The following is a 24727-nucleotide window of genomic DNA, read 5'->3' as shown; positions in this document are numbered from 1 at the left end:
CCTCACAAATTCATACACAACAATATTCAAACTTGCGCACTTAGCTTGGCGGTTTCTCGGGTGTTATTATTGCACCGCTTAAAAAAGAAAAAAGAAAAAAGAAAAAAACAAAGATCCGTGGATAATGTCCCACGAAACATGTGGCCCATGGAGACTTTCGGATTTTCTCTAAGATTTTTGTAGCTCTATGACGTCGTTGGATTTTGGTTTTCCTGAGAAAATTGCATTGTAATTTCTAGAAAGGTAATTGATTATATTATGTCCGTTGTTGTTAGTGTAGATTTCAACTTTTGGGTATAAACAATTGAGTAGATATTGTAACGTATTTTATTATAGTGGATTTCTTCAAAATTGTCTCGAAAATTTTCAACTCCAAATAAATCTTGATTCTTTTCAACTTGATTGATTCTCTTTATGATTGGATTGTGAGCCTGATAATTTTGTTCAGAATAATTTTTTTGAAATGTTTGAAATGTTGTATTTATTCATTTTGGGTGGACTAACATAATCATTTGTTTTGTTTTTGGCTCATAATGGGATGGACCAATTTTATGGACACATGAGGAAGCCATTTACTCTTACCCTATATATAAGTGAAATGTGCCCATTAGGCTTCACTAGATCATTATGTGAAACTTAGGGTTGAGAGTAATAGTCTCTCTGCATACACAAAACATAGTTTTATTCTACATGTTTGGGCATCTACATGAGATTCAAGAAGGTAGATATGGAAAGCTTGTCATGAGAATATTGAAGGTATGACATTGTTAAATTTATTTATACATGCTATGGAAAAAGAACAGATTTATTATTGATTTATTCTAACCGTTGAAATTGTTTGTTTGGTCTCAGTCATATCGGTGGAACAACAATGTAGAAGTCATTGCTAAAGCTTATTATTATGAGATATTGATACATGCATGATGTCTCAAAAGAAACAGAAAAAAGACGACATAGAAGGAACAATATTTGGAGTTGAAAAATTTATTCAGAAGCTTGGTTTTATTATATCTGATCATCTGTCATTGTTCTAGGGGGTCGAATCCATATGTAGTATTAAATATATTTGATAATATATTAGAAGCGGAAGAAAGAGAGAGAAGAGAGAGAGAGAGCGAAAGCACACAATGGACTACATTGTATTGAGTCTTATTTTAATAATAATGAATACAGAGACCTCTATTTATAGAGAGGCAAGTAACCTAATAGGTTAAGGAAAAGTAAACCTAGTAGAATAAGAAAAGGTAAACCTAGTTGACTAATAATACCTAAAGAAGTAAATAACATTAACATAATATTCTTAACATCCCCCCTCAAACTCAATGTGTAAACTTGAGTTTGGATAGACAAAAAGGGAAAGAAAAAGGAATTCGCCGAAAAAGCTGCTTGTGCCGAAACAATTGCCGAAGTAACGCCATAAAAGTTGTTAGAGACCAGTAGATTATGCCTGAATTTGAGCAATGAATTTAAGCTGGAGCTTGGTTCACTTGGTTGTAATTTTGACTTGAAAACCATATACTAGTAATAAAGTAGCTTGGCTGGTCGGCTGAGAAAAGTAGGTTCGGTTAAAAGGAGCTTGTTTGGCCCGTAACCCTTGGACCGTCTCGCCTTGTCGGCTGAACGAAAGTCTGACCCATCTAACTAGTAGATCGTCTCGCCTGATCGGCTGAGATAAGCGGGCCGGTTGAAGAAGCCAATCATGCCTGAAACCCTTGGACCGTCTCGCCTTGTCGGCTGAACTAAGGCTGACCCATCTAACTAGTAGACCGTCTCGCTTGGTCGGCTGAGCTAAGTAAGGAGAAAAATGGTTGGTTGAAGATGCTATTCATGCCTGAAACCCTTGGACCGTTGAAAGGTCTGACAAAAAAAAAATTCTCACTAGTAATGGATCAATGGCCTAGGAGAGGCTGCAGTGACCGGTGATGGCGGCATTTGACAAGGCATAAGTAGGTCGGTTGAAAGGGGCTTCTTTGGCCCGAAAACCCATGGACCTGAGGAAAGATTGGTCTGACCTGAGAGTGCCTTCCGCAAGAAGAATGAACCGGATTGAACTGCGCCAAAGAACAGGCTATAGAACCGAATTGAACAAGCATGAACCAACTTGAACCGCATAAAACAAACGCCTAAATTTGAAGAAGAGTCTTGTTTTCTTGTCAAGGTGCTGACGTGGCATAGCCGCTGACGTGGCTGATGTGTTGACATTGCAGTGGCTAATGACGTGGCAAGTAAGATGATATGGCACTCATGGTTGACGTAGCACTGATGATGTGGCACTCAATGCTGACGTGTTTCTGCTGACGTTGCACTTAGGGCTGATGTGGCACGCAGGGCTGACGTGGCAGTTGGATCTTCTGGAGCGTGTGGGCACGCGTGAGACTGGAGGCGGCACGTGGATCTCACGCGCAGAACTATGGGTGGCGCGTGAGAGCGCATGGAACGTTGGATCGGGATTCTAGTTGCAGTTCTGGAGTCCTGGGGAGCAGATCTATCGATCGGTGGCCTGAGAGAAGCAATCGGACCACCGTGGCGGTCGGTGGCTGGACGGCAGTGGCGGAATTGCTGAACCTTTGGGCGGCGCGTGAGGGCTCCGATGGGACTGAGTGAGGCGGCTCTGTGACGGTTGGCTTTCGGGCTTTCAAGCGGTATAGTGATCTACTGAAAACTTCGAGGAGAAGATAGAGAACCGTGAGGGACAGAGGGATGGATGCGCCGGATAACACTGGCGGCGCCGGAAAACGTTAAAGACGTTTATTGGAGGCCACAGAAAGGTGGCTCTGATACCATGTTAAATATATTTGATAATATATTAGAAGCGGAAGAAAGAGAGAGAAGAGAGAGAGAGGGAAAGCACATAATGGACTACATTGTATTGAGTCTTATTTTAATAATAATGAATACAGAGACCTCTATTTATAGAGAGGCAAGTAACCTAATAGGTTAAGGAAAAGTAAACCTAGTAGAATAAGAAAAGGTAAACCTAGTTGACTAATAATACCTAAAGAAGTAAATAACATTAACATAATATTCTTAACATGTAGACATCCCTCCATCGACATAGATTGTCTGTCCAGTTATGTAAGAGGCTGCAGGTAGGCAAAGATACTCCACCAACGATGATACTTCCTCTAGCTCCCCAGGTCGTCCAAGAGGAGTCCTTGATTTTGAAACATCCAAGGTTTTGGATTGGAGTGCCTATAATAGTAAATAGGAAGTAAGTGCAAGGATTTTAAAGGAGAACAAGAAATACAAACACAACCAAGTGAGACCTAATCGATGTTATAGGAGAATTGATGGAGACAAGCTCATATATATACCATCTTCAATTATTAATTGTCCAAATAACTTAAACTCATAAAAAATGATAATTTAAACACAACCAAAATGCATTTACCTTTTCCATTAAAGAAGTTTTTATCGTCGCTGGTGCAACGCAGTTGGTCTAGATATGGTCTCGTGACCACTCATATGCCAAACTTCTAGTACCTTGGTTTATTGCTCCTGCATATATAAAACAAACAATTCGCACATAAAATTTACAATCCATAACCTTAAATTATGAAAATAAAATTGCATAATCCAAGAACTGCTAATTCGTCCACAATAGCATACCTAATCACGACACATATATAGAGAATAACAAAAGTTAACAGAACTTTCTATCACACATAATAAAGCAAGATACTTTACTAATAAACAGGAAACTATGATGAACAATGAAATTTACAACAGTGAAGTCGTGTGATACGCCCATATCACATCATCTCACTCAACCAAATCTTCAATAAGCAAACATCTATTCTTTTTTTTCTTTTCCAAATCAAAGTAGAAGCTAGTAAAAGAGAGAGCAGAGAGAAAGATCGAACCCAATTCCTTTGGTTCTACCCGTAGCAAGAGCAGTGGTTCCCTCAAGAGACCATTTGCCATCTTTGCCATGCGCACCATTATCTGCCTGATGAGCCATATCACTACAAATACAATGAACACCACCAATGCTACTAACTTTCACTGAATTTTTTAGAACTTCAAAAAGATCTGTGATATGATGATAGCAGCTCGGTGGAGATATTTATAGTGCCGGAATCAACGAAGTTAATTCTTTAGTTAGCTACAGGGGCGGAACCAGGATTTTCGACTTGAGGGGACGAACTTAAATAAATACATTTTATATATGCAAGTGTGTTCCCTATATATACTAGTGGGGTACTCAAAAGTTACAAAATATTTGACCAAATATATAAAAGAACAAAAAAAAAAAAAAAAAAAAAGGAAAATGCTTAAAAATCTTTTCTCCATTTTCTTTGACAATTAGTAGGAGGCAAACATGAAAAAGATACAGTCCAACATGGCAAGCCAATAAATACCCGAGTAATGTAAGGACCATCTTTTTATCCTTCTAAAGTTGATACGACTTTTAAAATTGCCATTAATTTTTAGATGAATCATACTTGAATTTTGATTCAATAGTGATTTTTATGCCCAATTTTTTGGATATCTTAAGGACCTATAAACTCATTTTGATACCATATATAGTTAATTGCAAATCAAGTAAACCGCAACAACTGATTTTGCATTTTTTTAAAAAAAATAAAAATTGAAAATTTTGTGGGACTTGAACTATATCATTGGATTGGATCCCTCAAAAATCAGATGTGAGCTTGGTGTCATCTTGATTATGGTAGGTTCAGTTTTGAACAAAAAAAACAAAAATCACCTAAAATGGCAAATCCAGTGTATTGGACCCAACAAAGAAATGCTATTTCTTGAGCGTAATGACTTGATGCCTTGACAAGTTGACATGATGCTATGCAGAGTGCAGAGCTCAAAGTCTCACAAAAAAGTAGTTTCAAGTCTCAAATCAGGTCTGGAGTTTGGTCAAAAGCCAACGGGAAGAAACTAATTGGATGGGGGTATTTCCAGTTTTCTATGTTGCAAGAGGGGGGAAAATGTGAAAAGAAAAATTATGGGGGGGACAAATATAGCATTTTGGAGGGACAATTTTTTTTAAAATGACATATTCTAAGAAGAATTTTAAAACTTTGGGGGGGCGGGGGGGGGGACCAATGGTATATGTGGGTCCACCCCTGGTTAGCTAGAACCCAAAAAAGAATAAATTTTATACGAACATAGGCCCCTAAAAAGTTTGCCAATTTTTATAAGGTCTGAAAATTTCATGTTTGATACAATCGTATCTCCTATTTTGAGACAATTGATTTCCTACTCGACAAATAAAATAATTTGACAGTCAAGGTCCTTCTAAGCAGATGGTGCTATATATGGTTGATCTTTCGTACATCCATGGTAAGTGGCTCCCACCTGTTTTTTCTATCACGTGTGACGTTAAATGTAAGACGACGAGTTGAAGGAAAATTTTATTTCATCGATAAAGACGAAAAGTTGGACGCTTCTTTTCTTGACACTGTTCTTTCTTAAGAGACAATTCGCCGTCTCCAAGAGGTAACTCAATTGGATAGAACCATGCCTAATAAAGTAGAGGTCACTAGTTCGAATTTTTCTCATCTTCTTGTGCGAACTTGTAAAAAAAAAAAAAAAGAGAACAATTCACTAGAAAAAACGACAGATCTAGAAGAACAATATTTGGGTTACATCAAGTTGATCAATTTCGTCCATGCATCCAGGTAGCCGCCTTTGTCGAACTGTGTTGTCGTTCAACAAAAAGCTTTAATTGGAGTAAGCAACATTCATAGACGCCCTTGAATTCTTTTTCAAGGAAAAGTTGCTTTTAACGCCCTCGAGTTGACACCTCATTTGCATTTGTCCCAAACTACCATTTATGACACTTGGACCCCTCCAGCTACTTTTATTTTACAAGTTGGCCCATATGTTTGCTTTAAAACGAATGAAGAATGAATTCCTTCAAATTAAGAGTCAATTTGTAATGTCCTTTTGAACTAAAAATTGCACCGATATCCCCAAACGACCAAAAATTAGTAGTATCCCCCAAATGATAAAAATGTCATTTAAAAAAGAAATAAGAAAAAGAGACTCGAAGAGGGGATGGTCAAGCCACCTTTTTCAGCCATATCTGGAGGTGTTAGAACCACCCGCAAGCAGGGGCGGAAACAGGATTTTTCGACTTGGGAGGACGAACTTAAATAAATACATTTTATATATGCTGAGTGTGTTCCCTATATATACAGAGTGGAGTACTCAAAAGTTACAAAATATTTGACCAAATATAAAAAAAAAAAAAAATTTTTAAAAAAGGAAAATGCTTAAAAATCTTGTCTCCATTTTCTTTGACAATTAGTAGGAGGCAAATATGAAAAAAGTGCAGTCCAATATGGCAAGCCAATAAATACCCGAGTAATGTAGGGACCATCTTTTTATCCTTTTTTTATCCTCCTAAAATTAATGTGACTTTTAAAATTGCCATTAATTTTTAAATGAATCATACTTGAATTAGAACCACTCGCAAGTCCATTAGATTAGAATATTTATGTATACGTTTATGTTTCACTCATAGGCCATTGGGTTAAGATATTAAAAACTGGGTTAGAATATTTATGTTTCCTCAAAGGAGTTTGGTTAAATGAGTTTTATAGTACAAATTGCAACTCATCATATTTATGCTAGGTGTTCTCCTAGTCTGGTTAGGTTGATTTTTTTTTTAAAAAAAAAAACAGCAAAAAAGAAATTGGCTGTCATTCAACTCCTTGGTTTGCATCCTAATTATCTCATTCCATAAGAAGAAAGACTCAGGAATCACACACTCTTCAAAGAGAGTCTACAACGAAAAACTTAGCCCTATTACTATAAACTTTCTCACAAATATTTCAATGAGACCAAAGTCGATCTACATGGAATGGTAGGCACTAAAGTAAAAGTTCTATTGATGTCCAGAAAAATAAAATGGCTTAGTTGTTGTTTTTCCACTAGGAAGTGGAGCAATAAAGTGAATTGAAAATATAAACTAGACTCTAAAATACACCTAGAGGGGGGTGAATATGTGTTTTACAAAAGTTAATGCGGAATTAAAAATAAAAGCCACGCAACAATCAATTACAAAAATATGTAAAGCAATAAATCATAGAGACACAGATAATTTGGTGATGAAAATGAAACCTTTTAGAAAACTCTCTAAAAGTAAAACATTTTTGGGGTAGCCAAACCCAAAAAATCACTAAAAGAAAATACATATTACAGACATAAAGACATTTACAACCCTTTGCAACTCTTAGGCTCTATAAGATCAACAAGCTTCCTGCTTGTCTCCTAGCTTGACAATTTTCTTGAAGTGTTTCTCCTTTATCGGATTCTCCAATGGACTTCTTATCGTTGATAAACAAATTGGCTTCTCAAACACAGCAACACTCTAAGAGAAAATAGCTTTGAAGCTCTGAATACTTATAATCCTCTCTTAGCGTAATATGGAATTTTGTCTCTCAGTTGCTTGAAGAAATCGTGCTCTATAAAGTCTTATAGATAGACAATTGAGAATTAGGTTTCCTTGTTGAAGTAGAAAACCTTATTATGGAAAATCCGCAGTATCGTTCGAATGACAGACGATCTCGTTCGAACGGAACTAAGGTTTTATAGAAATCCCACCTGAAGTTAGAAAATCCTAATACGGCAACAGATAGTTTTCGTTCAAAGGGACTTGATACTCGTTCGGACGCGACTAGGTTAAACTTCTTCTTTGACACCTCTTGTTTGAACCCTCAGTGAACGGCATTACGAACAGAGCTCTCTAGATTCATTAGGTGCAACTACCGTGCAAATGGCACTGCAAACGTCCTACGAATGAAGCTTTCGGGTTTTACTATGGAACATATCACGTTCTGACAGTCCAATGAACGGAGCTTCAACCAAGAAGAGAATTACAATTTAAGACACCGAATTAGCCAACCTAAAAATTAACACGAATAAATTAACAAAACTAAATTATTTAAAATACATAAATATATCTTCAAGTACCAAAGTGCAAATACTTTCTACAGTGTGCCAAATCTAGCATATCAAAAAGGGCTAATCAAATTTTTCATTTTATATAGAAAACCAGCAACCCTAGAAACACTCATGCATATCGGTGGAACTACATTGTAGAAGTTTAAAATCATATACATATATATCATTATTCTAGGGTTCAAATCCATACACAGATATCCCTCCATTTACATATATAGATTGCCTGTCAACACATACAAATTACAAAGGCGAGACCACCCCTTGGCTTACGAGGCCCAGCCCCCAAGCCATAAGATGGTCCTCAAATTTTTATTTTTATTTTTTTTAAATGTCTTTAAAAATTAACTTTTGCCCCTCAAACTAAATGTTTTAGTTCCACCCCTGCATACAGAACCAAAACAAAAAGACTACATTAATTGACCAAACTAGACGAACACAGAGGAAACAAGACCTTAGATCGAGGAACTAGACTTTGGGATCGGACAGTTAATGAACTGATGTTGGTCTAGGCATTATCAATTCACTCTCATTGAAGTCTTATATATATCTCCGGTGCAAAAGATTGGGCAACCTTTAAAGTCTCTATTATTTTCGACTCTAATATTGTCTTTTAAATCCTCCTATGCCCTATGCGGAACAAATAAGAAGAGAGCATGAAAATAATTTTTTGATGCGGTTAGCAAAAATCGCGGAGAACGGTTTTAGGGTATATATATATATATATATATATATATATAGGGGTGAAATAACAGTTAAGGTTAGCGATTAGTGGCTAAAATTGACACTTCCAATTTAGTCATGTCACTGAAGCAGGCAAGAATATATGGTTTTTTCAATAGAATTATTAAAAAGAATATGCATGTGTTTTCAAATATTCAAAAGACAATCACAAGTGACAAGTTTATAAACTAGGTTGGAAGTTGAATAAAATTTCTGTCCAAAAAACATTAGTCACTTCTTGCAATTCGTTAGTGTGTTTACTGTAATTTCTTATTTATTCTATTAAAGAAATTGCGGGCAGTGAATAAATTGATATGGAAAGAGATGTATTTAGTGTTATATTTCTATATATCTCTTGTCATATTTTTTAAATTTCACCATTAAATTTGTAAGGCCAAGATATAATAGAGCCAACATTCAAATTCCGGATTACGATTCTAATATCATATTCGTAAGATTTTAAACTAATAAAAAAATAAAACTAGATTAATATATATAAGAAACTCAAAAGTAATGATTAAATATTTAATTATCATCTTAAGAGAGTACACACGACACTTTTTCCTTAATTAATGAGTAGAGAAAATCAAAGACTCGCTTATAAACACAGTTTCTCATCAATTTAATGGCAAACTAAAAGGATATATATTGAGTTTGCCATGAAATTGATGAAAAACCGTGTTCATAAGTTCCTCTTGTTGGGGCCGAGACACAAAGTTATAGACTGAACCAGTAACTCGAAAACCCTTCGCCTCCTACTCGCTCAAGCACTTGTTTAATTAGATCAGCTTCATTCGTAGAGCATGTGTCATGGTCGCCTCAAGCCCCGACAATTTCTCCACAATAGCATACCTCTCCGTTTGCCTAAAAAATAGTGAAGGTGGAGCTATAAAAACAGCAAATATCTTTATGTGAAGCTGAAAATAAAAGCTAGAGAAAGAGAAATCATGCAGAGAGAAACGAACCGATTCCTTTTGGCTCCACCGTAACAAGAGCAACCAACAAATAAAATAATTTTACATTCAAGGTCCTTCTAAGAACATGATGCTATGGTTGATCTTTCGTACAACAGGCACATAGCTCCCACTTGTTTTTTTCTATCACGTGTGACAAAATACTGTTAGAAGTTGGCCGGTTGACGCTTCTATTCAACGAGAAAGAATAGGAAGAGGCTTCCTTTTTGGACATATATATGATATTTCTTAAAAGAAACAAAAGAACATTAATTGGGTTATATTCATCTTGTAAAGTTGATCAATTTAATTAGTCCATATGTATCTAGTTAGCCGCCTTTGTTGAACAGTTAATTGGAATATGCAACCTTTTTAGAAGCCCATATATTTTTTGTAAACGAAAAACTACTCTTAATACTCTCCAATTGACACCTCATTTACATTTATCCCAAACTACATACCGTACATGACACTTGGACCCCTCCAACCACCATTATTTTGCAGTTAACACGTATGGTTGCAGTTAAAATGAATGAAAAATGCCACATGTGACTGACATGTACAAATATTTATTTGGGAAAGAAAATACATACTTCTCCTTTAAATTAATAGTCAATTTACAATGTCCTCCAAACTAAAATTTGCATCAATATATGACTTCCAAGCTATCAAAAATTTGTAATATACCTAAAATCACAAAAGCACCCTTAAAAAAAATAGAAAAAAGACGGTTCAAAAAGGGGTTGGCCACCCCCAAATGGCTATGGAGTGGCCAAAACCACATCCAAATGGCTAAAAGGTGGTTCAGCCACCTTCTCCACCCATATCTAAGGGTTACAAAAAGATCCTAAAGCCATGGGTTAGAAGATTTATGTTTACATTTCACCCATAGGCCATTGGGTGAAGTTTATGTTTCACTCATAGGAGTTTGGTTGAATGACTTTTATGGTACTAATTGTACTTCATGATATTTAAAATTAGTGAATATCAATTTCCATAAAATAATGAATATAATTCTTTATGTTCCCAATAGGTAGCTCAATCGGCTGAAAAAATACGTCTTATAAAGCGGATGTCACTAGTTCAAATCTCCCTCCGAGCCTCCCCTCATATAAGAACATGTCAATATATATATATAGCTTTCCTATCATCTACAAATATATTTATATGGTAATGGATGTCTTTAAGTAAAGAATTTTGGCACTAATAAACTTGTGGACATATAAAGAATTATATTCCATTGTTTTTTTTTTTTTTTTTAACATGTTTACACAAAGAAAAGGGGAAGAAGGATTCAAACTAGTGACCTCCGCTTTATGAGACGTGGTCCACAGCCGATTGAGCTACTCTTTTTTTACTCCTTAAAGACAATTATATTCATTGTTTTATGAAACTTTGATCCTCCCCAATTTTAAATATAATAAAGTACAATTAGCACCCTAGAACTTAATTTTGACAATATTCATGATTTAAAATGCACTTTATGTAGTTATTGTAAATTTGGAAAGAGTAAGTACAACTACAAGAACTCGAAAAATAATAATAATGATAATAATAATTAGTATACAGTTAATTTTCTAGTGATAACCAACTGTCAGGATAATTTAGTATCTATTGTTCCACAAAAATTGGGATATTATAGGTTGACGAAGACGCATCGCTAGCAGTCTAGCAATGAGTTCTTTTCAACTCTGCACATGTTTAATCTTTCAAAAAAAGTAGACTATTATTGTCCGTAAGCACCATCAATTGTCAACGAAATTGCTTTTTAAATTGTTGTCCTTGTCTTCACTCTTCCAATTCCTCCTTCTATACGGCAACTACACAAAGAACATCTTTAGCATGAATATTCTATATTTGACTGATTCTTTGATGTTGTATATTAAAAGAGAAATTATTGTGAAATTTAATATTAAAATAATTAAGAAACAATTATTTTTTATTTTTATTTTTGATTGATTCTTTGATGTTGTATATTGAAAGAGAAATTATTGTGAAATTTAATATTAAAATAATTAAGAAACAATTATTTTTTACCTTTTCTTTTGTTTATATTTTGCTCAGCCTAAATAAATTCTAATCTTCATCTGAATATATTTCTCATCCAAACTTTGATCCTCCGATCTTAATATATTTTCATTGCTGCTTTTGAACCTCCGTTAGAAAATTTTAACCCCACCCCTACCTACTCTCTCAATAGTCAATATTCAAACTTGCGGACTTAATGGATAATGTTCTACGAAACATGTAGTCGATGGAGATCGACTTTGGGATTTTCTCAAAGAAATTTGTGGCTCAGTGACGTCGTTGGATTTTGTTTTTTCTGAGAAAATTGATTCAATATATTATGTCCATGGTTGTTGATTGTAGATTTCAACTATTGGGCATAAACAATTGAGAAGATATTGTTACGTATTTTATTATAGTAGATTTCTGATGTTGATAGCTGTCTCCAAAATTTTCAACTCAAAATAAATCTTGATTCTTTTCTAATTGATTGATTTTTTTTTTTTTGGGTAACTTCATTTTAGATTCTTGAATTATTACGCGATTTAATAAGTCATTCCTAAACTTCAAAACCTCTCAATTTGAACTCCGGCCCTGAACTTTAAATTGCAGTCAATTTAAATCCCTCCGTCGTTAACTTATAACAGCAATACCTAAAAAGACTAAAATATCTCTGAGTTTCTTTTTAAAAAAAAAAAAAAAAAAAAAAAAAATTGGAATTAAGGATAAATTTGAAATTTTATAAAAAAGTCAAGGGTATAAACGTCATTGTCTCACTTTTAACGTTGGTTCAAATTGACTGCAATTGAAAGTTTATGGGTTCAAATTAAGAGATTTTGAAATTTGGAGAATTTATCAAATCGCGTGATAATTCAGGGGTCTAAATGAAGTTACTCATTTTTTCATTTATAAGAGTATTTCCAATGGAAGAGCCATATTTTTATGTAAAATTGCTTCTCAAAACTCACTTTTATCTAGTTTAGTTAAGCCATTTTTAAATGTCTCTACATCCGATTAGCTATATTTCTATTTATTTTATTAAAATATTATTAAAAGTAAGAAAAGTTTTGAGAAAAAGAGAACATGTGAGAGGAAAAATAGGAAAAAATTTTGGGAAAAATAGAACATGCAGAAGAAAAAAAAAAAAAAAAGTAGGAAAATATTTGGAAAAAAAAGAAAACAGGTGAGAAAAACAATGAAAAATAAAATAGCTCCCTTAAAAAGTGCTGCTATTTTTATCTTAAATCTTTCAATTAAATATTTATTTTACATTTTTTTAAGCTAATCCAACGTATGAGGTTTTTTAAACATTTGAATAGCTATTTTAGATAAAAGTAACATTTGGAATGTGTTCTTAGCATGATAATTTTTCATTGAGAATGCTCTAATTGGATTGTGTTCTTAGCATGATAATTTTTTCAGAATAATTCTTTTGGAATGGTTGAAATTTATTTGAGTCTGTCAGGACAAAAATATTTTCTACGGTGTGCCAACTCTAGAATACCAGCAACCTTAGAACCAGTCATATCGGTGGAACAACAATATAAAAGTCGGATAAAATCAGAGACAAGCCCTGCTGAAGTTTATTATTATGAGATTTCGATACATGCATGATGGCTCAAAACAAACATTAAAAAGATGACATAGAAGGAACAATATTTGGAGTGCTTGGGAAATTTATTCAGAAGCTTGGTTTTATTATATCTGATCATCTGTCATTCTGTCATTCTGTCATTGCTCTTAGGGGGTCTAATCCAAATGCAGACATCCCTCCATCGATACAGATTGTCTGTCCAGTTATGTAAGAGGCTCCAGGTAGGCAGAGATACGCCACCAAGGATGATACTTCCTCTGGCTCCCCAGGTCGTCCAAGAGGAGTCCTTGCATTTGAAACTTCCATAGCTTTGGAATTGCTTGTCTATAATAGTAAATAGGAAGTCAGCACAACGATTTTAAAGGAGAACAAAAAATACAAACACAACCAAAACAAAAAGACTACATTGATCCCCCCACCAGTGCCGTAAGCATTAAAAACAAGTGAGACTTAATTGACATTAGAGGGGATGAATAAAAATAAAAAATAAAAAATTGGTATTAGAGGGGAATTGATGGAGACAAACTCTGGTACCATCTTCAATTATTAATTGTCCAAATAACTTAAACTCATACAAAATGATAAATTTAATCATTTAATTAATATTATAACATACAAGACAAATGCATTTACCTTATCCATTAAAGGGGTTCTTATCGCCGCTGGTGCAACGCAATTAGTCCGAATATGGTCTCGTGCCCACTCACATGCCAAACTTCTAGTAAGTTGGTTTAATGCTCCTGTATATATAAAACAAGCAATTCGCACATAAAATTTACAATCCATAACTTGTCAATTATGAAAATAAAATTGCATAATTAGTATATATATTACCTTTAGTTGCTCCATAAACGGATGCACCGCCTAATGACAACAATCCACCAATGGAAGAAATGAGAACAATACTTCCTGCTCCTGATTCTTTTAGAAGAGGATGCGCAAGTTGGCTCAGGTGGTAAGCAGATTCAAAGTTGGTAGCCATCATAAATGAGAAATCTTGAGCTGTCACATCCAGTGCTGGTTTAAGAATGTTGGTTCCCACATTATTTATCTAAAACCAGTCAAACCATCCCACAAAAGTTAAGTAAATGTTAGAAATAATTAATTTAGCATTTTTTTTATCAATTTAAAATTTTGAAATAATTAATTCTGCATTCTAATAGAAACACAACACTGTTTTTTTCTAAATGAGTAAAGGGGACCAAGACTTACAAGGATATTTAGTTTTCCATTAAATTGATGAGAAATTGTGTTCATAAGCTCCTCCCTTTGAGCTCGAGAAGAGAGGTCACACACTGAACCAGTGACTCGGAAGCCTTTCGCCTCCCACTCACGCACGCACTTATTAACATCAGCTTCATTTCGAGAGCATGTGTGCACGGTGGCCCCAAGTGCTGCCAATTCCTCCACAATAGCATACCTAATCACAACACATATATAGAGAATAACAAAACTTAGCAGAGGATAAAGCAACGGGTTCTAACCCTATATCACATGATCTCACTAAACCAAATCTTCAGTAAACAAACATGTTTTTTGTTTTTTTCTTTTCGTAATCTGAAAGTAGAAGCTAGTAAAAGAGAGAGCAGAGAGAAAGATCGAACCCAATTCCTTTGGAGCCTCCAGTGACAAGAGCTGTGGTTCCCTCAAGAGACCATCTGCCACCTCGGCCACAATTATCTGACTGAGCCATATCACTACAAATAGAATGACCACAACCAATGCTACTAACTATCACTGAATTTTTTAGAACTTCACAAGAGCTGTTATATGATGATAGCAGCTCAGTGGACATATTTATAGTGCCCGAGTCAACGAAAGTTTTTAGTTAGACCCAAAAAAGAATAAAGTTTATAATAGGCCCCTAAAAAGTTTGCCAATTTTTATAAGGTCAGAAAATTTCATGTTTGATAAATCGTACCTCCCATTTTGGCACAATTAATATCCTACTCGACAAATAAAATAATTTTACATTCAAGGTCCTTCTAAGAACATGGTTGGTTTTTCCTACATTCATGGTCCGTAGCTCCCACCAGCTTTATTTTTCTATCGCGTGTTAGAAGTTGGGTTGAGACTTGATTATATTTGTTAGAATATAGGAAAAAAAATATTATTCAATTCATTGAAGAAGAAAAGGAGGACGCTGCCTTTCTTGACATATGATCCCTCTTGAAAGACAACTCGATAGAAAAACGACAGAGATAGAAAAACAATTGAGTTGCGCAAGTTGATCAACTTCGTCCATCCAGGTGGCCGCCTTTGTTGAACTCAATGAACTGTAACGATCTCGAATTCACACCTCATTTTCATTTGTCCCAAACTGCATTTAAGACACTTGACCCCCGAGCCTCCAGCTACTTTTATTTTACAATTTGGCCCATATGCATGTTTGCTTTAAAACGAATGAAGAAATTCCTTCAAATTTTTACAATGTCCATCTGAACTAAAAATTGTATCAATGTTTTTGAACAATTAAAAATTTGTAATATACCCCAAATGACAAAAATATAGGGGTGTCAAAAATTACCGGGGAACCAGAAAACCGAGAAACTGGAAACCGGGAAACCGGGGAGCTGGTTTTAATTCCAGTTGCAAAAAAATCAAAAACCGGGGACCCCGGTTTCGGTCCCAGTTTTGGGCACCCGGTAAAAACTGGAAAACCGGAACCGGGTACATTTATATATAATAATAATTTTTGTAATATATTTATCATTGAATTCAATGATAAATATATTAAGATTAATAATTAAATTAAGTATCCTTTTAGTGCTGACAAATTAAATATAAACAAAAAAAAATATACAAAATAATTATTTCTTAATATATTTCAATTTTAACCTCAATCACTTATTAAAATGAAATATGGAGTAAATTTCGTAATAATTCCTCTTCGAGAAACAAGATCAAAGAATGAGTTAAAAATCCATCTTCAATTTTCTTGCAAAGCCTAGTTTTAATAACATTCATAGCTAAACATGCACTTTATGTAGTTGTGGTAGATTCAAGACGAGTAGGTACAAGTTTTTTTTAAAAAAAAAAAGTAGATAGACAATTGATTATCAAGTGATTACCAACCATTGGGACAATTAAAAATTTATTGCGGCATAAAATTGGAATATTAGAGAAGGGCGATTATGCACCATTAGCAAAGTTGATTATGCACCATTGGCAATCTTAATATATTTATCAAGACTTTAATGGTTACATCTGGGCTAAAGCTGATGTAACTTCTTCCTCTATAAAATTTCTCAAAATTTGATCCTTCATAGCTTACGTAGCTCGCTCTTCAATGCATGTTGTACACTCTTCCACCTCTATAATGCGACTGTTGTGGTGAAAATATTTCATTAATATTCTGTAAAGGCCGAGTTGATAGCGTTTAGCCCTTCAAATGGTATTTATTTTCCTACGTTGATTCGCCCAAATTAACATGAAAAAAAATTATGTTACGATCTCCTTAATTTCATATACCAATTTTGTTTTGCTCTTTGCTTCAATTCTACCGCCTATCTTCTTTCAAACGGTATATCAATTCCTCCTTAGACCTTTTTTATTTCTTACCCCGTCCCTCATTCATCTGCAATTCCACCAACGAATTTTTTTTTTTTTTTTTTTTTTCGCCTTAAGAACTTCTTCTAATCTCCCAATTTTTTTTCTAGCTCCATCTGGTCAATTCATGCTAACAATTGTCCAATTTTATTTGGGTCCTGGTCATTGATTTTTCACCTGTGACAATTCTATTTGGGTTCCACACCGTCTCTATATTTTCAATGCACTCTTCATTCGTGGTCCGGTTAACTTCAAATTATTAAAATAATGATTAAAAGATTATCAACTTAAACTTTTGGGATAACTAGTAGTTTAACATTGTATCAGAGCCAAAGGTCTTGAGATCAAACCTTAATTCCGTCAACTCACCCCCATTAAAATTAAATATTACATGTGTTAGGCATTACCTATTAAAAACGAGTTTGAGCCCAAACGTAATGACGTAATGAGGAGTACTATTAAAGTATTGATTAAGCGATTAAATTTACTTCTTCCTATCAGCTTAATCTTTTGAGATAACTGGTAATTTAACACAAATTTAAAGAAGCCTTGGAGGATTGTCAATTGTGTGATATGGGGTTGCAAGGGCCTAATTAAATTCACTTGCTCTTTATATGTCATTCATAGGTGTTTGGTTAAATAAGTTTTATGGTACAAATTGTAATTTATGATATTTAAAATCAGTGAATATCATAAAAGAATTAATATAATTCTTTATATCATGTCCACAAGTTTATTTTTGCCAGAATTCTTTACTTAAAAACCCTATTATTACCAATTTATCGGTGGAACAACAACGTCGAAGTCAGATATAAAATCAAAAGACAAGATCTGTTGAAGCTTTTTATTATGAGATATCGATACATGCATGATGTCTCAATAGATATATATATATATATATATATATATATATATATATATATATAAAATAAAATAAAATAAAAAAAACCGACATAGAAGGAACAATATTTGGAGTTGGGAAATTTATTCCAAAGCTTGGTTTTATTATATCTGATCATCTGCCATTGTTCTAGTTATAGGCAAGAGGATCAAATCCAAACGCAGACATCCCTCCATCAACATAAATTGTCTGTCCCGTTATGAAAGAGGCTGAAGGTAGGCAGAGAAATGCTACTAAGGATGATGTCTCATCTGGCTCCCCAGGTCGTCCAAGAGGTGTTCGTGCATTTGAAACTTTTAAGCTTTTGGGTTCGGTTGCCTATAATAGTAATAGGAAGTAAGCGGAAGGATTTTAAAGCTAAAAAAGAATTACAAACAGAACCAAAACAAAAAGACTACATGGATAGACCCAATGCGTTGAATATTTAATTGAAATTAGAGATGAATTGATAGAGACAAGGTTCGAAACCTTTGGCATTTTTTTTTTTTTTTTTGGACATGTCCGCACAAAAGGGGTCGGAAGAAGAGGATTCGAACTAGTGACCTCCGCCTCATGAGGTGTGATTCCCAGCCGATTAAACTACTCATTGTGAACAACCTTTGGCTCTAATACTATCTTAAAGCATCATTAATTTATCCCAAAAACTTAAGCTTATAAAAAATGTTAAATTTGATCATTTAATTTGTTAGAATTTTTTTTTTGGCTAAATTCGGTGACCAAAATGTAAATCTCTCTATATTGAAGTGCCAAGAGTCATCTCAATGTTGGACCATACAAACGTGAAGCAATGCCGTCCGAACGAGAAGCAAGGCCATCCGGACGCTAAGTGGTTCTATCCGAACCTGCTTTCTAGAGAGTTTCGTCTGCAAGCCCATCTGCATGCTGTCTAGACGCACCACACCAGAAAACTAGGGTTTAGTGTGTTTTCCCTTGTTTTCGTCCAAATGGGCCTATATCCTGTCCGAACACCCCATACAATTTAAGTTGGATACGTTTAAATTTTGTGGGTTTAAGGTTAGCGTTTTGCAGCATATATATATTCATCTCTATAGAGCTACAAGGGGACGAATTTCTGCCTTAAAGTTCATGAGAGACTAAGCTAAGAGAGTTTTATGTATATGAGTTAGAAAATGTCTCTCTTAGAGTGATTGTTACATTGAAGTAGTTTTTTGATAAATTAGGGTTGAAAAGTCTATCAGCCGGGTCCGGTAAAAGAGAATCACGTGAAAAAGATTGTGAGCTAGGAGACAAGTTGGAGGTTTGTCGATCTTACAGAACCAAGGACTCGCAAAGAGTTGTAAGTGCCCATGTGTCTATAATTTCTGGAATATTTTCTTAATAGTGATTTCCTGGGTTTGGCTGCCCCGAAGAGATTTTACTTTTAGAACGATTTCTAAAAGATTTTCACTTCGTCATCAAAATATCTGTGTTTGCTTAATTTACTGCTTTACATATTTTGGCGATTGATTGCATATTTTTAATTCCCCATATATTGGTTGAACACTTAGATTATTCCTATTTGAGTGTGTATTGGAGTCTTCTTAGTTTTTCATAATTAATATTCTAAGAAACAAGATAAATGTATATACCTTCTCAAATAAAGGAGTTTTTATCGCCCCAGGTGCAACGCAGTTGGTCCTGATATTGTCTCGTGCCCACTCACATGCCAAACATCTAGTAAGTTGGTTTATTGCTCCTACATAAAACATGAAAATTCACACACATAATTTGTAATTAAATTGATCACAATCCATAACCTGTCAATAATGCAAAATAAAATTGCATAATTAATATACATATATTACCTTTAGTTGCTCCATAAAGGGATGCACCACTTATTGCCAACAATCCACCAATGGAAGAAATAAGAACAATGCTTCCTACTCCCGATGCTTTTAGAAGAGGATGCGCAAGTTGGCTCAAGTGATATGCAGAGTCAAAGTTGGTAGCCATGAGGAACGAAAAATCTTCAGCCGTTACCTCAAGGGTTGTTTTAGGAATTTGGGTTCCCACATTATTTATCTAAAACGAGTCAGCAGGACAGAACCGCCCCCACAAAAGTTAAGCAATCGTTTGAAATAATTAATGATTTAACATAATAACCAAACAAAACTCTTAAATTTGATTATCATTCGAATAGAAGCAGAGACACTTTTTTCTTGATGAGTAAAGGAGACCACCAAAGACTTACAAGGATGTTCAATCTGCCATTAAATTCATGAGAAACTGTGTTCATAAGCTCCTCTCTTTGGGCTCGAGAAGAAAGGTCAGCGACTGAACCAGTGACTCTAAAGCCCTTCTTCTTCCACTCGCTCACGCACTTATTAACATCAGCTTCATTTCGAGAACACGTGTGCACGGTAGCCCCAAGCCCTGCCAATTCCTCCACAATAGCATACCTAATCACAAAAACATATATATATAGAGAATCACAAAACTTAGCAGAACTTTCTATCACACAGCATAACGCAAGAGAGTTTACTAATAAACAGGAAACTATATATGATGAACAATCAAATTTACAACAGCGAAGTCGTGTGATCAATAAGCGAACGTCTTTTCTTTTTCTTTTTCTTTTCTTTTCTTTTTTTCAAATCTGAAAGTAGAAGCTAGTAAAAGAGAGAGCAGAGAGAAAGATCAAACCCAATTCCTTTGGTTCCACCAGTAACAAGAGCTGTGGTTCCCTCAAGAGACCATCTACCATCTTTGCCACAATTATCTGACTGAGCCATATCACTACAAATACAATGACCACCACCAATGCTACTAACTATCACTGAATTTTTTAGAACTTTAAACAAGAGCTGTTATATGATGATAGCAGCTCGGTGGAGATATTTATAGTGCCCAAATCAACGAATGTTCTTTAGTTAGAACCCAAAAAAGAATTAATTTCATACATTGGCCCCTAAAAAGTTTGACAATTTTTATAAGGCCTGAAAATTTCACGTTTGGTGCAATCGTATACGTATCTCCCATTATGACACAATGAATTTCCTACTCGACAAATAAAATAATTTTACATTCAAGGTCCTTAGATGATGGTGCTATTGTTGATCTTTCGTACATTCAAGGTCCGCAGCTCCCACCAGTTTTTTCTATCACGTGTGACGTTAAATGTTAGAAGTTGGGTTGACGCTTAATTCTATTTGTTAGAATATACCGAAAATCTCATTCATTGACGAAGAAGAAAAGGAGGACGCTTTTTTTCTTGACATATGATCTCACTTAAGAGATAATTCGCTAGAAAAACGACCACAGATCTAAAGAACAATGAAGAATTCCTTCCTTCAAATTAACTAAAAATTGCATCAATGTTTCCAAACAACCAAAAATTTGCAAGGCACTCCAAATGACAAAAATGTCATTTAAAAAAGAAAGAAAAAAAAAAGAAAAGAGAAAAAGAGGCTCGAAGAGGGGATGATCAAGCCACCCTTTTTGGCCATATCTGGAGGTGGTAGAACCATGCACCCGCAAGGTCATTGGATTAGAATATATATGTTTATGTTTATGTTTCACTCATAGGCCATTGGGTTAAGATATTAAAAACTGGGTTAGAAAATTTATGTTTCACTCATAGGTGTTTGGTTAAATGAGTTTTATGGTACAAATTGCAACTCATCATATTTATGCGATGCATGCTACATGTCATTCTTTCAACCATCTCTTTTTTGCAAATATAATGGATCTACCATTAGATTTATGGACTAATATGGATCCCATAAAAATTTAATAGTAAATTCACCTATTCATTATATAAAGATAGTTGAGAGAATGATTTTTATGATCATTTCTCTATTTATGCCAAGTGTTTTTTCTGGTTCTAGGGGGATATTATTTAAAAAAAAAAAAAAAAAAAAAACTAGTCCTTATTTCTCTCACTTAATTTTTAGAAAATAATATTCACTTAGGACAAGGAAAACACCTAGCATTTTTTTATTTAAAATTAGTGAATATCAAGTTTCATAAAACAATGAGTATAATTTTTTATATGTCCATAAGTTTATTAATGCTAGAATTCTTTACTTAAAGACCCTAAGTAATATGATGGACATATACATAAATTTAATTTCAGAGAATGAGAAGGCCAACAACAATTGTTGACTTTTAGAAAAGAAAAAATGCACAAGTTCATAAGTATTCAATGCTAATGATGCATCATCGCCCACCTCTAAATTATTCCAATTTTTATGCTGCAATAAATTTTCAATTGTCCCAATGGTTGGTAATCACTTGATAATCACCTGTCTATCAACTCTTGTTTTGTACTTGTAGCTACTCGTCTTGAATTTACTGCAATTACATAAGGATTCGGATCCCCTGAAATTTTTAGGGGAATTCTAATTACTGAAATTTCAGATCGAAGCCATTCATTTTTATTCAATAGTCATTATTAAAATTTTATTATTATTTCATTAGTAGTGGGACATGTGGCTGGATAATGGCTCTTGAATAAAAATGAATAGCTTCGATCTAAAATTTCAGAAACTAAAATTTCCCTAAAAATTCTAAGGAAATTCTAGTTCTTAAGTATGAGATGTAGTTCCTAAGGAATTCTAATTCATCATTAGCCTTCAGATCGAGAATGAGAAGGCCAACAACAATTGTTGACTTTTAGAAAAGAAAAAATGCACAAGTTCGTAAGTATTCAATGCTAATGATGCATCATCGCCCACCTCTAAATTATTCCAATTTTTATGCTGCAATACATTTTTAATTGTCCTAATGGTTGGTAATCACTTGATAATCAACTGTCTATCAACTCTTGTTTTGTACTTATACCTACTCGTCTTGAATCTACAGCAACTACATAAGGATTTGGATCCCCTGAAATTCTTAGAAAAATTTTAATTTCTGAAATTTCAGATTGAAGCCATTCATTTTTATCCAAGAGTCATTATTAGAATTTTATTATTATTTTATTAGTAGTGGGACACGCGGCTAGATAATGGCTCTTGAATAAAAATAAATGACTTCGATTTCAAATTTTAGAAACTAAAATTTCCCTACGAATTTCAAGGGATCCGAATCCACTACATAAAGTTAAAGTGCATGTTTAGCCATGACATGAATGTTATCAAAACTATGCATTGCAAGAAAATTAAATATGAGTTTCTAACTGTGTTCCTCGAAAGAGGAATTATTATGAAATTTAGTCCATATTTCATTTTAATAAGTAATTGAGTTGAAAATTGAAATATAATAAAAAATAATTATTTTGTTTATATTTTGTCAACACTAAACGGATACTTAATTTAATTATTAGTCTTAATATATTTCTCATTGAATCAAGCTTTTGCCCTTCAATCTTAATATATTTTTCATTTATTCTTTGCCCTTTAGATAAAATTATGGTCCTGTCCTTCCTCTAAGTAATCAACGTTGTGCATTGCAGCATTAAAAAGATTGCAAACTCAATTGCAGGCTATTGTAAATGATAAGTTTTGGATAAGACCAAAGTCGATCTACACAAAAATTCTATTATTGTCCCGAAAAATAAAATGGCTTGGTTGTTGTTTTTCCACTAAGAAGTGGAGCAATAGAGTGAACAAATTAACAAAATTAAATTATTAAAAATAAAGTTGAGGAAAAATTAATGCGAAAGATTTTGTTTTCGCCTTAAGAACTTCTTCGAATCTCCCAATTTTTTTTTTTTAGCTCCATCTGGTCAATTTCACTCTAAGAATTGTCCAATTTTATTTGGGTTCTTGTCATTGAGTTTTCACCTGTGACAATTCTATTTGGGTTCCACACCATGCACTCTTCATTCGTGGTCCAACTAACTTCAAATTTAAAGAAGCTTTGGAGGATTGTCAATTGTTTGATATGGGGTTGCAAGGGCTTAAATTAATGGATTGAGATTCCTTAAAATTTATTTTAAATTTGAGATTCTCAAATTCATAAATCTCAGTCGTCCATCTCATCTAAAAGTCTAAAATAAGTCATATTTTAGAATTTAATGAGGAAGCTACTAAGTAACAGAAATTTAATAAGGTAGCTTAATTCCTCATTAAATTCTGAAACATTGCTTATTTTAAATGCTTAGATGAGATAGACAGTTGAGATTTATAAATTTCAAAATCTCAAATTTAAAGAAAATTCTTAAGGATCTCAATCCTAAATTCACATGCTCTTTATATTTCATTCATAGGTGTTTGGTTAAATGAGTTTTATGTTACAAATTGTACTTTATGATATTTAAAATTAGCGAATTTCAGAGTTTCATAAAACAATGAATATAATTCTTTATATGTCCACAAGTTTATTTTTGCCCGAATTCTTTACTTAAGGGACCCTACTATTACCACATAAATTTATTTGTACATGATGGAAAAACTAACTATAATAGTTTACTTTTTCAAAATGTTCATAAGCCAATGTTGGTGATACATCATCGTCAATCTTGAATATTCCAATTTTTGTGGCGCAATAGATTCTCAATTTGTGTTAACGGTTTAGTAAGCACCCGAAGATCAATTGTCCACCAAATTGCTTTTTGAATTATTGTACTTGTGTTTACTCTCCCGTTTCTACAACAACTATATAAAGAGCATTTTTAGGCATGAATATTATAGATGCAGAATTTAGTACTAATTCAATTATAGATGATTTTCGGAATCTAAAACGTCGGATTCTATTTTCATAGGTAATTGCGTTGAAAATTAAAATATATTAAGAAACAATTATTTTGTGTCTTTGCTTTTATTTATATTTTTCTAACACTAAATAAGCACTAATTTTGTATGTTATATTTTAATTTAATCGCAATCTTAATATATTTATCATTCAAGCTTTGATCCTATCCTCCAATCTTAATATGTTTTCATTTATACTTTACCTCGATCTCCGTTAAAAAATTTTAGTTCCACCCCTACTCTTAATATCGGTCGAACATGCAATAATGTCGAAGTCGGATAAAATCAAAGACAAGCTCTGGTGAATCTTTTTATTATGAGATATCGATACATGCATGATGTTTCAAAAGAAACATTAAGATAAATTTAAAAAAAAAAAAAAAAAAAAAAAAAAAAAAAGACGACATAGAAGGAACAACATTTGGAGTTGGGAAATTTATTT

The 24727-nt window shown here is 33.8% G+C and overlaps 1 protein-coding gene across 1 annotated transcript; it reads right to left on the bottom strand.

The window, feature by feature from the left end:
• Positions 1-13156: 13156 nt before the first annotated feature.
• Positions 13157-20382, bottom strand: LOC132163231 (tropinone reductase homolog At2g29360-like). The gene is made up of 11 exons (XM_059573439.1): positions 20294-20382; positions 19842-20049; positions 19456-19672; positions 19240-19346; positions 18231-18247; positions 17817-17951; positions 14805-14858; positions 14413-14620; positions 14035-14251; positions 13822-13940; positions 13157-13524 (listed from the first exon to the last, which is right to left on the bottom strand). The coding sequence occupies exons 1-11, from the start codon at positions 20380-20382 to the stop codon at positions 13330-13332; spliced, it is 1566 nt and encodes a 521-aa protein (XP_059429422.1). The 3' UTR covers positions 13157-13329.
• Between the last annotated feature and the right edge of the window lie 4345 nt (positions 20383-24727).

The sequence above is a fragment of the Corylus avellana genome, chromosome ca10, assembly GCF_901000735.1.
Source record: "Corylus avellana chromosome ca10, CavTom2PMs-1.0".
NCBI classification, from domain to species: Eukaryota; Viridiplantae; Streptophyta; class Magnoliopsida; order Fagales; family Betulaceae; genus Corylus; species Corylus avellana.
The sequence above is the reverse complement of the archived record's forward strand: the minus strand, read 5'-3'. Positions and strand labels throughout refer to the sequence as shown.

Bases quoted from the DNA above. Each gene is read 5' to 3' on its own strand.
- LOC132163231 (XM_059573439.1), bottom strand. From the start codon at position 20,382: ATGGCTCAGTCAGATAATTGTGGCAAAGATGGTAGATGGTCTCTTGAG. The intron at 19,673-19,841 runs GTAAGTCTTTGG...GACTCGTTTTAG, and splicing joins ATGGCAGATTGAACATCCTT to ATAAATAATGTGGGAACCCA. The intron at 19,347-19,455 runs GTAATATATGTA...TGTTTTATGTAG, and splicing joins CCTTTATGGAGCAACTAAAG to GAGCAATAAACCAACTTACT.